The 14,838-nt window shown below is 45.1% G+C and overlaps 1 protein-coding gene across 4 annotated transcripts in view; it reads left to right on the top strand.

Annotated features, from left to right (window-relative positions):
• LOC120450882 (endoplasmic reticulum aminopeptidase 2) overlaps positions 1-14,838 on the top strand; it is a 29,239-nt gene that overhangs the window by 425 nt on the left and 13,976 nt on the right. For 2 of the 4 annotated variants that reach the window (XM_039634118.2, XM_039634117.2), the window contains exons 2-3: positions 2,807-3,316; positions 14,164-14,304. In XM_039634118.2, coding sequence (XP_039490052.1) covers positions 3,163-3,316; positions 14,164-14,304 — 295 coding nt within the window. In that variant the 5' untranslated portion in view covers positions 2,807-3,162. Of the gene's footprint in view, positions 1-2,806; positions 3,317-10,912; positions 11,020-13,288; positions 13,671-14,163; positions 14,305-14,838 lie in introns of those variants that run through there. The other 2 variants (XM_039634119.2, XM_039634120.2) reach the window with 2 other exon arrangements.

The following is a 14,838-nucleotide window of genomic DNA, read 5'->3' as shown; positions in this document are numbered from 1 at the left end:
TGTTTGTCATGTTTACCTTGTGGCTTAAACAAGTTAATTGCCGTGCGCCAGACACAAAAACCAACAGTACACATGAATCAGCCAACTCCTTCCGGCTCCGGATCTACACGTACATGTGTCCATCAATTATTCAGCCCGATTGTGAAGCATTAAATATTAAAGCTATGTCCTGCTTATGAGCTAGAAGATCGCACACTCCTCAATCACGCTACATACATACATACAGTTCATATGGGCTGGTGCTAAAAATAAAACGTGACACCTGCAAAAATGCTGTGCGTACAAGCAACCCACCCACCCAATGAATCCATCGAATCCAGTGAACCACCCAGCCTAATGGCCTTGGGACTGAGCTGGAACTGTGGCCTGTGGACGCTGCCTGTTACTGGCTTCAAATGGGACTCTGAGGGCTCTCGATTCGGCACTGATTGCTTTAGTCGGCAATCGACTGTGCGCCACCCACCCACACACACACACTCACATACGCACACCCACTCGCAGCGTCCAACCAAACGAATGACCTTCAATTTGGCTTGCATATGCTCGAAATTAATAATGCCAGATTCAACTAAAAGCTTTGCACAAAAGCTGCACAAATGCAGCTGCGTAAAAAGTTGGCTGATGAGCAGGGGTGGGGAGGGGGATTGTGTACTATCATAAAACATCCGCTTGGCCATTTTTATTTATATTTAGCGCCGTGCGGCAGACCGGAAGTAACGTAAAACGTAACAAACGACACATTGGGGCACAATTTGCACACGTGTCGTATGCGCAACACTCATACACTCACACACTCGCACACACACGCAATGGCTATTTTTGGCTGCAGTGTCCTTTTGGCCCTGGCTATGTACACAGTATGTCCTGGCCGCTCCTTTTTCGGCTGCTTTGTATGCAACGGGCGCAACAAGCGCAAAAAAAAAATGAGAAATCACAAAAGCAAACTGACGCCATTTTGCCATTAATCCCGACCACTTTATGGCCAGGCCACCAAGCAAACTTTCCCCTTTCCGGTTATACCCTATCTATTTCGGGGTACTTTGGTACACCTGGGAGATGTTCTTTTGATTAAAGTAGCATATATGCATAGGGTTAAAATCTAATCATCAGTTTTCCAAGTGATCATTGTTGATAAAGAGCTCTAACTAAAATATATCCTGGATTATTGTTTAATAATGTGTGTGTTCAAGATTTAAAGATTTTCATTTTCAAAGAAGTAATTTAAAATTAAACTCGAACATTACATCCATTTATTGCTTACCCCTTAATATCCAGAATACAGGGTATACCATGAATGTTGCTTTACTTTCGACTTCAGCTTACATATGTATTTCTTTGTTTGCTCTATTCATTTTGGCTTTTTTGCCTTTTGTTTTTTCGTCCTTTGTGCTTTACTTTTGTTGCGCCATGCTTATTTTTTGAGTTGTTCCTGACCTCGCCTCCCCCCTCCCCTCCTCACCGGAATGGAGGAGGATTTGCTAATGGCAGGAGCGTTTTGTGGCCAGCGCTGGTTGCAAGTGCTTCAAATGGCTGAAAGGTTTATGGCCCGTCCAGTTCCGAGTTCTCCGGTTCAGCCGGTTATACCAGGTCGGCCTTCCTATAGTTCTTTATTACGTTGTGTGTTTTGCCAAACAGCAAACACAATTGCCCAGACCCGCCTCGACTTTTGTTTCAAGTGCCGCCCCATCAAATGGAGTGGCCATCACTCGGTCTCCGGATCCGCATTCGCATCCGCATCCGCGTATTCCCTGCTCGATTTAACTGGGTCTAGTGCTGGGTCCTAATCCTCAGAGCTCTTAAAAGTAAGCTGCACTGGGCGAAAATTAGGAATAATAAATATAGAAAATTATAGTAAAGTAAAGAATGAATTTTTCTGAAACTGAATCATACATTTTTATGGCATATTAGTACAAGTTTGCATACTAGCACCTAAAAATTAGAGACAGCTTATATCCTTTGCAATTGAAATATTCAAATAAATTCGAATTTAAGTGCCATAGCATTTTTCTCAGTGTGCTCGTGCATTGAACTGCTGTGGCGCACCTCTTCGATACTTTCTCGCTAAAAGAGAGCGATGGGAAGTCCCTGACCAGGCGGCTCCTTTGGCTCCGTTGGCTGCTTCGAGCCCGTGGATGCCTCTTGCAATTACTGTCGACTAGGCAACCAACTAGGTACCAACCACCACCCACCGCCCACCACCCACCTCTGGGCCACTGTTCACATTTGATGTGCATTTGCATTCGTGGCCCTCCGGCTATCGAATGCTTTTTAGCCCACGACATTGTCATTGTTGCAGCTCGCCTTTTTCTTCTATTACTCCTTTTTTTTTTAGCCGGGCCACAAAGGACACTGGAGTGCAACTAGAGGGGGGAGGGAGTGGAGTGCTGGAGTGCGAGGGCTTTTATTAAAGTTTCGTTTTGTTTGACTGGCACAACAATGTCCTGGCAGCGACACTCGCCGCCACAAGTGGCGACATCAGTTGCAGGCTCCAACTGCTCCTGTTTTTTTTTTTTTATTCCGACCAGCACCGGAAGTTGCAGTCTAACAATAAGTCGAAGAATTGTAAATGTTGGAAACATTTCAAATATATATAAGTTCCTGCCCATTTCTTATTAATTTCTGCGCAGCCAAGTGGAGTCTGCAAATAGATCTTCTGAAACTGGGACTGATGGTTTCTTTTGTCTGGCCAAAACTCAACAAAACTACTTGCATTGCATTGTTTGCTTGACACAGATAGCTTTTAGTTGAGTCAGCTGAAGATACTTTCTTCTCTTTAATTCTTTCTTTCATTTCACGTTCCTTTCAGTGAATTACAGAAGGACATTAACACCAGGAACTGGACCAATTTTAGAACGAAATACGAATAATCAAGCACAACAATCAACTCTACTCACCGACCTTTCTAGTCTTCTACATACCCGTTTACACTCGAAGGACCTTTTGTACCGAACCCCCTTTTTGGATAAACATATCGCTGGTGAAGAAACACGAGGAGATAGTGACCTAGTACCCGGACCCAACCACCCGATCCTGCTGCCCCCCATTCTCGACAGGATCAGTCGTAACCCCAAAAGACAAATACCCTTTAGATCGTTGCGTGCCCTGAGGCAAAAGGAATCCAAGACGGCGCCACTTAAACCACAAGCCTATAAAATTGGCCGAATGTTATGTTGTGGCTTCTGCTGTGGCAATATGTCGAAGCGCGATTACAAAGTGGCCACCACGGATGGCATCGAGCTGGAGCCGTTGGGCGGCGAAAAGTGCGACAAGGATAAGGACAAGGACAAGGAGAAGCAGACGAATGGCGTCACTTTCGGTGAGTATCGTTCTTGAAAATCCTACCAAAGCATCCTCAAACACCTGCACTTGCAATTGCCTGGAGCATCATAAATAATCAAGGGAACGAAAAAACGAAGTGCATAATTGCACTTGTGCATAATTCGACGCTTCACGCAATTTAAACAACTCTTGCCTGCCAATTTTGGGCCATTTTGGTACCCATTCGCTCCTCTGGGATTTATGCATCAAGTTGTTGCCTTAATTACGCCGAATGCAAAACAAAGGCATTAAAAATGCCACGTCTTGCAGCCGTTACTCATACGCCTCGTTGGCCAGAGGCAAAATAAATGAATGTCAGCAGCAGCATACAACCCCCTTCGTTACTTGCCACCATGCCACCCCCTTCCATATTCAACATATTTTTTTGCATTTCCCTTCCGCCGGCAGTCAAGTTTGCGAAATTTTCCGCCCTGACAGATGTCCACCGGTTCCGGCGGGCTGCTCCGGACGCAGAGACAGACGGATTGGCGGATGGGTAGGCGCCGCAAATGTTCCCGAGTGCTTCTTAAGCTGTCGCCGATTTTCTACCATTTTACGCTCGTCCGGAGTTTGGCAATGATGGGAGCATTAATCCCCCGAGGCCATCGATTGTGGTTATGGGATTTCAATACAGGATTTGTCTGGGAAATCAATTCTGAGTTTAGAATTCAGTGGTGAAGCGAGGAGTTGATAGGGCTTATCAAATTCTTTTACTAGCTTAACTTTAAAAGAGATATTTAAGACTTTAGAAAGCTTTACTTGGTGTGCTAACCAAAAAAGTATGCTATCTTTTTTGTCTATGTAAAGTAAGTAGAGAAACATCTCTATGTTGATCCTTTGCCTAAAGACACAAATAAATAAAGGAAAACTTCTAATTATCCTGTATTTAATGACTGCTTAAGGCAGAAGAAGTAACTATGTACATATGTACTATATGTACCTAAAGGGACTAAGATAATTTTTCCCATGCATTCCCTGCTCATCGTCACTTTGAAATCAGTGTCACGGGAACAGGACGTGGACGTGTGCTCGTGTCCCAGCAGCCAGTCGAGCAATTAAGGATGCATAAAGTGGAGTAACCACTTGACTCACAGCACCAGCACCTGTGTTTACTTTAAGGGGATTCCAGCTTAACCTCCTGAAGCCATCAGGTTCACGTAATCCCAATGATCTTGGTATTTGGTGGAATATCAGAATAAGTTAGTGGATTATATTTCCATTTAACCCAAGGAAAATGGCATATATCTAAAAGCTAGAGAAATGTATTACTTGCTTACTGTAAAGGCAGCCAGAAAACCTTTTAACCCCAAGCGATTTGTGACACTTCTGTGATGTGGCGTCATTTGAGACGGATGCCCGTCAAAGGGTTAATGGTGGCACAAGCCCACGAAGGCGGCTGATGTTGATAATTGCAGGATGCGTTGTGTTGATTGCAGGCTGAATGGGCTCACACACACACACACATACACACGCACAGGAGCACTTGGGGCCGGGGCTTGACTCAAATAAAGAAATCCTGCCTATCCTGGACGGCATCAGCGAGATAAAATGGGTCCACAAGAAACAATTGAAGCGGCAAGAGCCTTGCGTTGCATGGCACCTTCCCCCCCTTTTCCTAACATCTATGTTTGTGGGTGAGTGAAAGTAAAGGATACATATGAAATGAAATGTGTTTTTGGGTCAGGCAACTTCAAACTCAACCAGAAAAGTGGAAGCGACTAGCAGGCGCACAGGAAGCGGGTCTCTACCCAAAAGGAAGATGGAGCGGATGAGAAGTGCGACTGGCAAATGGAAAATGAAAAAAGCGAAAATGGAAAATATGAGTAACTGACAAGCGAGCGGGCCAAGTCAACCCGTCAAAACGTCCGGGCGAGCAACAATTTATTGTAGCGAAATGGCGCTGGCGAAACACAATTAAATGCAACTACAAAGGACACAAGCATACAGATTCCCCCCGCCCATTTGCAAACGACGACTTTCACCCACTTCACCCCGTTTTTCCCACCACCCACTGGGCGCGTAATTAAATGGAAATGGAAAATATTGCCCGCGGTCCCTCTTGCAACACACAACACTGGTACTTGTTGAGGCACTTGAAGTCCTGCCAAGCCGCGTGCATTTGGTTGCATTTGTGCTATATAGCATACCCTTGCCCAGAAGGGTTTCTATATTTATAGTCCTGTGCTGCGAGGAAACCAAGCTGAGAGCACCGACATCGCATCCTAGCAAAGTAACTTCATGGAGCCTATCACAGTTGCAAACTTATAGAGCACTTATAAGGAGCATGGCATGGGAAATGGGGAATGTTTGGTTACTCTAAGGAGATCAAGAAAATGTTTAAAAATTAACCAGAAAGAAGTGGAAGAGTATCCTTTGTGTGCTGGCTGCGCTGAGCCACACTCGTTTCTGCACAATTAGTTCGGCAGCGTGTTTGATCCGCTTCAGTTGAGCCCAATGCCAATCAAATCGATGGCAGCGCTAAACCCACATGCCAATCCCAAGACCCACTTAACGAGTCCAGCACTTGGGCGCAACTCTTTCGATTGGCATTACTTGCAATGAGCACTGGGCAATGAGTCTGCAAGTGGTCCTCGAACACGGTCTGCCAATTAATTAAAAAACATAGCAAATGCCTCAAATTGAGTGTGCAAATAACCCCAGCCAAACGTCTGTATACTTCTTATCGCTATCTATGGAATGGGAAGTCTGATTTGGTCAGATTCGTTTATTTCAAAGCCTGTGGATATAATTTTGATTACCATTTGATTTATTTCAAAGCCTGTAGATAGAATTGTGATTACCAAACATTACAAATGTTGATGGGATTCAAACCCCTAGTAGTTTGGGGACAATTAAAGGCCCGTCCAAAACCGCGCAGGTTGGCAAGCGTTTGATGAAGACGAGTCCTATCCGTATCCTGGCCAACGAAGTCGACGTACTCCTCATCGCCAATCAGATTCTGGGCGTAGTTCAGGAAGAACAGTTGCTGTAGGGGCAACCTGGTGAATCTGGGCTGCAACTGGCTGATCAAGGAGCCCATGCCGAAGTAGGCTTCATAGGCCAGTTGAAGAGCGGACACATCGATCACTCGCTGGTCCAGATAGTCCGTGGTGTTTGCATTGAGGCAGTTAAGAGCCGCCACATAATTCTTGTTATCAGCGAAGTCCAAGAACTGCGAGTTGGGATTGCCAAAGACATCGTAGACCAGTGCCTCGGGCAGCAGGGCCTCCAGCATCTTCTGGGCGATCATGAAACCCAGAAAGCTCACCTTGAACACATCGTGACCTTGGGGCACAAAGTAAGGACTCTGCAGGACATCGGTGGGCAGCACAATAGTGTTTTCTCGCCTCACATAAAATGGCTCCGGATTGTTGGTGGGTAAGGTGTCCTCCAAAGAGTAGTAGGCATTACCCTTGGCTGCAGGCTGATCCAATAGCTCCAAGTTGCGACGAGCGTGGACTTGTAAGACCTTTAGCTGGGCAGCTGCAAAGTCCTGATCATTGGCCAGCCTTAAATCCCTGTAGAAGTTGGTCACAAAAGTACGATGATTTTGATTGCTGGGCTTGTTGCCCAGATTGAGCTTCATGCCCTCGATCTTCTCCGAGACCTTTGCAGCCTGCCGCAGGCTCAGTTTCAATTTATTCGCATTGATCCTGTTCAGCAGTGTAACACGCACCGCATTGAAAACATCCTGGACTGCTGGCTCATACAGGTTCGTGGAGTAACTGCTCTCGTAAAGGAAATTGGTGCCGAAACCCATGTAGACGCGCACATCCTTGACACATTCAAGTGCTCCGTTATCCTCGTCGCTTTCCACGGTGCTCTTCATGAAGCGTGCAAACTTGGCCATCATGTACGTCGCTATCACCTCGGAATTGTACGACTTCAGCAGATTCTTCAGCTTCACAAAGTAGTCCACATTCTTGATTTGTACCTCATGGTTTTCGGCGAAGGTGTGATCGAAAATACGGGAGAGGTACCGCCGCCACGGTAGTCCGTTCTGGCTCTCCAGCTCGCTGAGGGTCAGATCATCGTTGGGTTCCTCCTCCACATCGGCCAACTTCCTTATGGCAAACTCCAAACGTTTGATGCTCCTGGCCAGCGACAGGGCTCGTCCACGGGCTACACCCAGGCGAATCAGCAGCTTCTTGGTGTTGAAGTTGTTCTGCAGCTTGTCGGTGGCGTAGTCAAATGTGGGTCTCTCTATCGTAATCATGTACTTGCTGCTGTCAACAAAATCCAATTTCACATTCATCTTGACCAGCAGGTTATCGTAACCAAAGCGTCGCAGTTGTGCCAGCGTCAGCATCCAATTGAATAGACTGTTTGGCCAGACACTTCGCGGCTTGTTGAACTGCGGCCAGGTGTATAGATAATCCGGCTCCACCAGCTCCAGGTAGTGCCTCAGCGAGCGGGACTCGTTGGTGGCCATGCGACAGGTCTGGTAGAAGCTCAGCACCTTGGCCTCCACGCTGTTCGAATCCAGACTGCTCTGCTGAGCGCTGAGCGTTTCAAAGATTGCGAGGTATCGTTCTTCGACCTTCTGCTGAATTTCGCTCAACACCTCGCTGTAGGTGTCATTCTCGTGCTTCTCCTCGTACTTGCCGCCGGCATATTTGTGAAAGTCCTGGCAGGGATCCACCTCGTTGTCCATGTAGCCCAGCAGTCGGTTCATGATCACATCGTTGGGATCTGATGTCGTTGGTGTAGGAGGATTTACCATGGCCTCCGCGATGGCCAAAATCACCAGGAACGTTATCCCCTTGGTCGCTTTCGATCGCACCATCTTCATTCGCGAACTAATGGAGCCGCCTGCTGGCGCGCTTCTTTTAAATGCATTTTGGGCTAGCTGATAGTCGAGGTCACCAGGTGGACCCCTCTATCATCTGCCGCCATGACGATTGTTAATTGAAAATTAGGTGACAGTGATAAAGATGTCTGTGTGCCTGATAAGATTTTGCTCATTGCATTACGTCATTACTTGCATTGTATTCAAATGTTTAGTTCAAGTTCAAGGTTTCTACTATCAGTTATTGTCAAGTTTTTAATAAGTCGAACTTATCTCCTTCTCTGCAGCTTGGCACGCGATCATTTATATTTTGATTCGAAGTCAACAAGCCCACAAGCCCTCCACTGACTTTTGGCCAAGTGTTTGCTCTGCAGCAGTGGCAGTAACAGCTTAAATTTATTGATTGCTTCATAAACAGCGATTATTTAACCACCGCATTTCGATCCGTGCTGCAATGACCCAGCTACCCCATGCACCATGCCCCACTCCCCCCCTTTTTTCCAATTACCCTGCCCCAACGCACAGTCTGGCTAACACTTGTGGCCATCTTCAACCAGTTAGTGCCATAGAAAGGGAGGGGAGGGGGGTCACTTCCCTCTAGATGCTCAATGGGATCAATATGTGCCCGTGTTTGTCTGCGGGGTGGGTGGTAATGGGTGGGTGGGTGATTGTGATTGTGTAGCACATGACAAGTCACAAGTGCGGCCAGTAAATTTGCATGCGACAGCAAATACTCAATGGTCGGACACAGAAAGCGGGAAGCGAGAGGGGGGTATGGTGTTGACTAACTCAGTTAGCATGGGGTGTGTGTTGCTCTGTGGGGGGTCAAAGCTGAAAAGGGAAAACAGGGGAATCGAAACGAATGCTCGGGCAGTGGGTGAAGCGACTTTTGTCTCAAAGAAGCCCAATTCTGCACCGGTTGCACTTTCGGTTGCACCTTACACTACTCAAAGGTATAACAGTTTTGTCATATTTGTGGTACTTTAAGCTGTTGCTAAAAGGTTAAACAATGGCCAGATATATTACACTTCCTATTTATTAAGATCAGAGTTTTAATTAGGTCAAAAATAAATTTGTAAGAGAATTTATCTTCTTTTTAATCGATTTGCGGGCAGAATGAAGAGTTTTAATTAGATCAACTATCGATTTTAAAGAGTATTTACCTTCTTTGTAATCAAATCAAAAGTTTGTGCCTGCAATTGGGACGCTTTAAGCCAACTATGCGACAAGCGAAAAGAGGGCGTTCGACGAGGCGTGGCACCGCCTAATGAACACGATTCAGCTCGATTCGGTCGACAAGCCGCGAAGGGAAAACTTTACACTAACATGACGGCGAATTTATTGAGTTCAGCCGGCGTTGCCAGCGTCGCAGTCAGTGGTTTGGGAAATTGGGAAAAACTGCAAAGGAAAATGGAAGAAGGGATGCGGGCACAAGGAGCATCCCCAATTTTTCCGGCAAGTCACCGCGAACCGGTGGTGTGTTTCGTTTTCTTTGTATGTGTATTTATATCCCCCCAAAAAAAAAACTTTCGTCGCATTGCCGGAACAAAGAGGCGAAAAAGGGAAAAATGAGATTTCATTTGCCGGCAAACTTCCTAAAGCGAATTACCATTTACGTTTCGGCTTTGTGCTCCATTTGTTGATTGTCCTGCCCAGTTGCCATGCCGGCCTAAAAGTAGGCAACACAGCGCAGCATCAGGTATCCTTAAATTCCAATTGGAACGCAGTTCGGCAAAAAGCCGAAATTTTAATCATAAAAAACGCATCCCCCCAGGGTGGTAAACTCTAATGATTTTTATGACAAATTCTCCAACACGTCAACGAAATAATTATAATTATATACATAAATCAAATGTTAAGGCGCAGGGAACTCATCCCTTAAACGGGAACATCTAATGATGAGCCGCTGCCAGATTGAACTATTTGGCCAACACATGATAAACAACACAACATGGAGTGGTACAACAAGACTAACAAGAACAACAACAAATGATTGCATGTGGGCGAAATGAGGGGGTGTTGCCGGGGGGTTGTGGGGTCTTTTAAGGGTTGCTGCGCTATTGATTCGCCTGGCAACACTTCACTATAAGCTTTTCTTTTTGTACCCCGTGGAGTTCAAGGGTATGCCGAATTCGCGAAAATAGTTTTGGAGATACTTTAATTTGATGTTTATAGTTTTGTAAAAGTTTGTACACATTTTATTCGAAACAAAACTAATTGTTGCATATCCTTTTTAAAAGCTTTAGAATATAAACAGTCCTGTTTACCTAAAGGGTATTTGGTAGGTCCGTAGCTTTACTACTTGTATTTGTTTTTGGTTGTATCAAAACAAAAATCCAATCAGCGGGAGGATATAGAGAGAAGGAGAGGGGTTGGGTGGTACATCAAACACAAGGGCTCTCCAAAGAAATTTCATTTTCACTTTTGCAGGTGAGCAAAGCTTAGAGAGGGAGAGGGAGAAAGAGAGAGAGCAAATTAAGAGCGGGTAGACATGCGCAGAACTTTCTCGGGGTTGCCACCTCCCATCTCGCAGGGTTGCTGCACGCCGTTTCGCTGCGGCAGCATCCAGTTGGAAAATGTACGCGCACTCAAACGCAACAAAAAGCGCGTGACAAAAGGCGGCGTTCGCAAAAGGAAAGGACACTAGCGATTCGGTGTTGACTAAAGTTCCATACACACTCATACACACACATATACGCAGGCGAATGCGTCGCGTGCTGCCCCCCTTAACCCCCACCTCCCCCACCCGCTGTGCGTGTCTGTGAAAGAAAGCTGAAATTGCCAAAAAAAAAAATTTATATATATACATATATAAAGAAGCAAGAAAGTGTAGTGAAGGAAATCAATTGGTGGCTCTAAAAAAGCAGCCAATTAAAGTGTTCAATTTCGAGTCAAAGCTCCGAGTAATTAGTGTATGCACTTCTTTATTGATCTCTAAATTGACCTTTTTGCCCAGAACCCACTTCGAAAAAAAGAAAAAAAAATAGCAACAAACCTGTCATTATTCATTAATTAGCTAACTGAAATGAAATAATGAACCGTTATGCTCTGACGCCAAGTAAAATGCAACTGCAGCTGAGAACCGCAATTCAGTCAAGTGGCAACAAAGCGAAAAAAGGGAAAAAGGGAGCAGCTGAAGACGAAAAAGTGCGAAAAAAAAGGGAGAAAGGTGTGGGCGGGGAGGGAAGGGTGGTGTAGAAAAGGAGAGCGGGGCCAGCTGGAAAGCGCACTATTGACATATATACGCGCAGATTGGAGCGAAAGAGAAGAAGAAAATCGCCGCATAAGACAAAACAGGAAATTCACTTATACACGCGCACCAATCCAAGGAAATTCGCGCTGTTGAGCTTTGCATTTTGACATTTCATTTCAAAACACAGGTTCCAGTGAGAGCGCTCCAGCCGCTCACTCATACTCACACTCACTCTCTCCACTCTCACTTCCAAGCTCTTGTTCTCTTACTCCCATTTCGCTCTCCCTCTCTCCTACCCGAATTCTTCAGGTCTTTTTTTCGTATTTTTTCTTTATTTTCGCTGAGCAAATGGGAATGTAAACAAATGCCAAATGGCGGCCGCGTTAAACAAAAATGAAATGGAATTGTGATATATGCATTAACACGTTTCTTGCGTGGCATGTGGAATACACAATTGGAAATGGCTGCAGGGCAAGGAGAGGGCAGCTACATACATAGGTGCAGTCACGAAGACAAACAAAGCGGCAGGCACAACAATCGCATTCGTTCTACTTGGAAATTAGGATTAGGTCTCGTTTTGACATTGACATTAAACAAAGGGGGAAAGCCAAAAGCAAACAGAATGCGAAACCTCATTAAAGACCAATTTGGGCAACAACAAAAACTGGTTGACGGAAACTAGTTAGCAAATGTTGTTGACACCCACGGCAATTTTATGGCCATAGTTTTGCCTGTTTTATTAGACGATTTTGTTAGCGAAAAACAAGTGTACATTTCATAACTTTTTATGTCAGATTTAACGATTTCAATTTCACTGACACTAATATAAAAGCTTATACATCCTTTGTACATCTACGTATACGCAATGTTATGCGTTTGCAATGTGAAATCTATAGCCTACTTCAGGGGTGAGCTAATGGGATCTTTAAAAATAAGTATATTTTTCATGAACATTCAGATATTTACTGAAATAATGATAAATAGTTTTACATAAGAAATTATGATGAAATTTAGTTTAGCACAAAAAAGATAACAACCCTGAAGCACAGCCACCTTAAAGATGTGTTCTTTAACCAAATCTTACCAACTGGCAAGGCCTTCCAATTTGCTTCGGTTTTTGCCCAAAATTACCGTTGCTATGCCCAACAAACCGTAGCCGCAAATTATTCCTGAATGATGCTACAGGCGGCCAACTTCAGATTCAAGAGCTCCTCGAAGGCAGACGCAGCGCGGACATTAGACATCAAATACAAGCAAACAGCATCCTCACAAAAGCCGGCTACACAGATGAACCGAGAGAGAGAGCGAGAGAGACGGAATTAGGCAGGAGAAAGAGACGAAAGCATATATTTTTGGGGGGTTGATTTTCGGGCGTTGAAAGCGCTTTTCACTAATTCAATGCGACATTGAAAACAGTGAGCTTGAATGCGAGAAGTGCAGACTCTCAGAAAAGGGACCCATCGACATGGACATGGAATTACGAAAGGGGGCGGGGGCGGAGGCGGGGGCGGACAGCCGTAGTCTCGACTAGACGGAACCGGAAGGGCGTCAGGGTCTGGCTTTTGGCCAACTTGGGGTGGGGGGTGGAGGATGGCAAGAGGAAAAGCCGGCTGAGGAAAAGCCAAATGAAAGTGCTATCTGCATAAATTATGTATGTATATTTCTGGTCGCTCGATTATCAACTCGTCAAGGCGTCTCAATTTTTGGCAGTCGATTTAGTAGCTAAAGGGTGCAAAATGAAAATTCCATGAGCACTGGATCATAAAAGTACACTGCCTCTTAAAATATTCATCGTTTGGTTGTGGGTTCTATAAAGAAGGCCTTACTACTTTAATATAAAATATGTATGTATTTATTAATATTTTCGGCAGTCCGATTAAGAACTCATCAATGGGGCATTACTTTCTGGCAGTAGATTTATTGGTAAAAGGGGTGAGCACGGAAAATTCCAAAAGCAGAGAAAACCAAAAACCGATTTCGGCCATTGGTGGTGCATAAACTATGAAGAGCACGTGACTGGAAAAAAGAGAATGTGGGTTCTGGCAAAAAGGGTTCGACCTGTATTGGCCATAAAGTGATTGTGATTTTCCCCTTTTAGAGCAAATAAGCCGGCAATTATTTGCGGTGCACCAGATTTTCGAGTGTGTGTGTAATTCAACGGGTTCGCTGCGGTCTCAGTTGCGATTTCGAAACCAAATTCGTTTACGGCCACGGGTTAGCAAGCGTACGTATTGGCCGGAAGACACAGAGACACCGGCCCCGTTAAGATTTCGGTCGTCGGCGGTGGTCAGAGAGGCTCGAAGATTTGGCGTCGCGAGCGCATCGAGATGACAAATGATCCGGACCTCGATGACTGTGCCTTTCTATCCGGTAAGTTGGCTGTCAAGGATGTGGCAAGGATGTGCCTGAAACTATTAAGATGTTGGACAAGCTACAAGTACGATTTACATAAAAACGTAACTCAAGCGGATAATTTGTAGCCACCAATAATACTATTACTTATATGCTTATATAAACAAATAGGGGAACACAAATGTAATAAGTCATACATAGCATTTGGTGTTGATGAAACTTCTGATTAAAGAATATTTTTCATAAGAAAACCTTTTATTATATTTGAGAGCCCTGCACTTCGTTTGCTTTTTCATGCGGTAACCAAGCACTCAATCTTGAGTCTGTCACTTTTTTTCCTCGTAAACTGACCCCCATTTTGAGTTATTTTTTTTGGTGGAGCTGCACTCAACTCCAGTGGCAATTGCAACGCAACCCATCCGAATGAATTATTTGCACAGCCCCACTGTGACTTTTATGTGGAATTTAATTACATTTTACCCGTTCTTTCTCCGTTCTCCATTTTCGACAGGTGGCGAATCGAGCGGCGGACGGCAGACGCGCACCGGAGTGGCCGTCTGCTCACAGCGCCGGGCTCTACTTGTGGCCGGAATCGTGCTCGGCTCGCTGCTGCTGACGGCCATCATCATCGCCTACGCTGGACCGCAGAACGGTAGGTTTGCCCCGTGCCCCATGACCCATGCCACCATGCCACCAGATTCGTGCCCCAAAAGGCGGCGCCATTCTCACACCGTTACGTTACGTTCTTTTCTTTTCTACTTTCCTTTTACCGAGACTTTTTTCGACCATGCTCACCTCGTTCGTTTTTCGTTTTCGCCCACAGAAACAGAAACAGTACAGAAACAGAACATCGAGTGGTTTGGGTTCACCCTTTGTGTTTGTTGTGATTGTTGTTGCTGTTACTTGATTATGCCTTTATTGGGGGCGACAGGATATGTAGTAAATTGGACGGGACGGTAAAGGCGGCTTCAAAAGGGTTATCGAAATTTGACAGCTTTAAAAATGGGTATTCAGTTTGACGTGAATGGAACAATAGAGTAATGTAATTCGGTTTCCTGAATAGATGTCTCTAGCATAGGAAAAGGGTTAATATGGCTTTTAACGAATATGGATGAGTAAAATAGAAGAAGTAATCAGTCATATGCGGCATAAACGAAAGCCACAAGCTATGCAATTCTTTAGCCGC

This window comes from Drosophila santomea, chromosome 3R (genome assembly GCF_016746245.2).
Source record: "Drosophila santomea strain STO CAGO 1482 chromosome 3R, Prin_Dsan_1.1, whole genome shotgun sequence".
In the NCBI taxonomy this organism is placed as follows: Eukaryota; Metazoa; Arthropoda; class Insecta; order Diptera; family Drosophilidae; genus Drosophila; species Drosophila santomea.
Note: the sequence above shows the minus strand (reverse complement) of the source record. Positions and strands in the feature narration are given on the sequence as shown.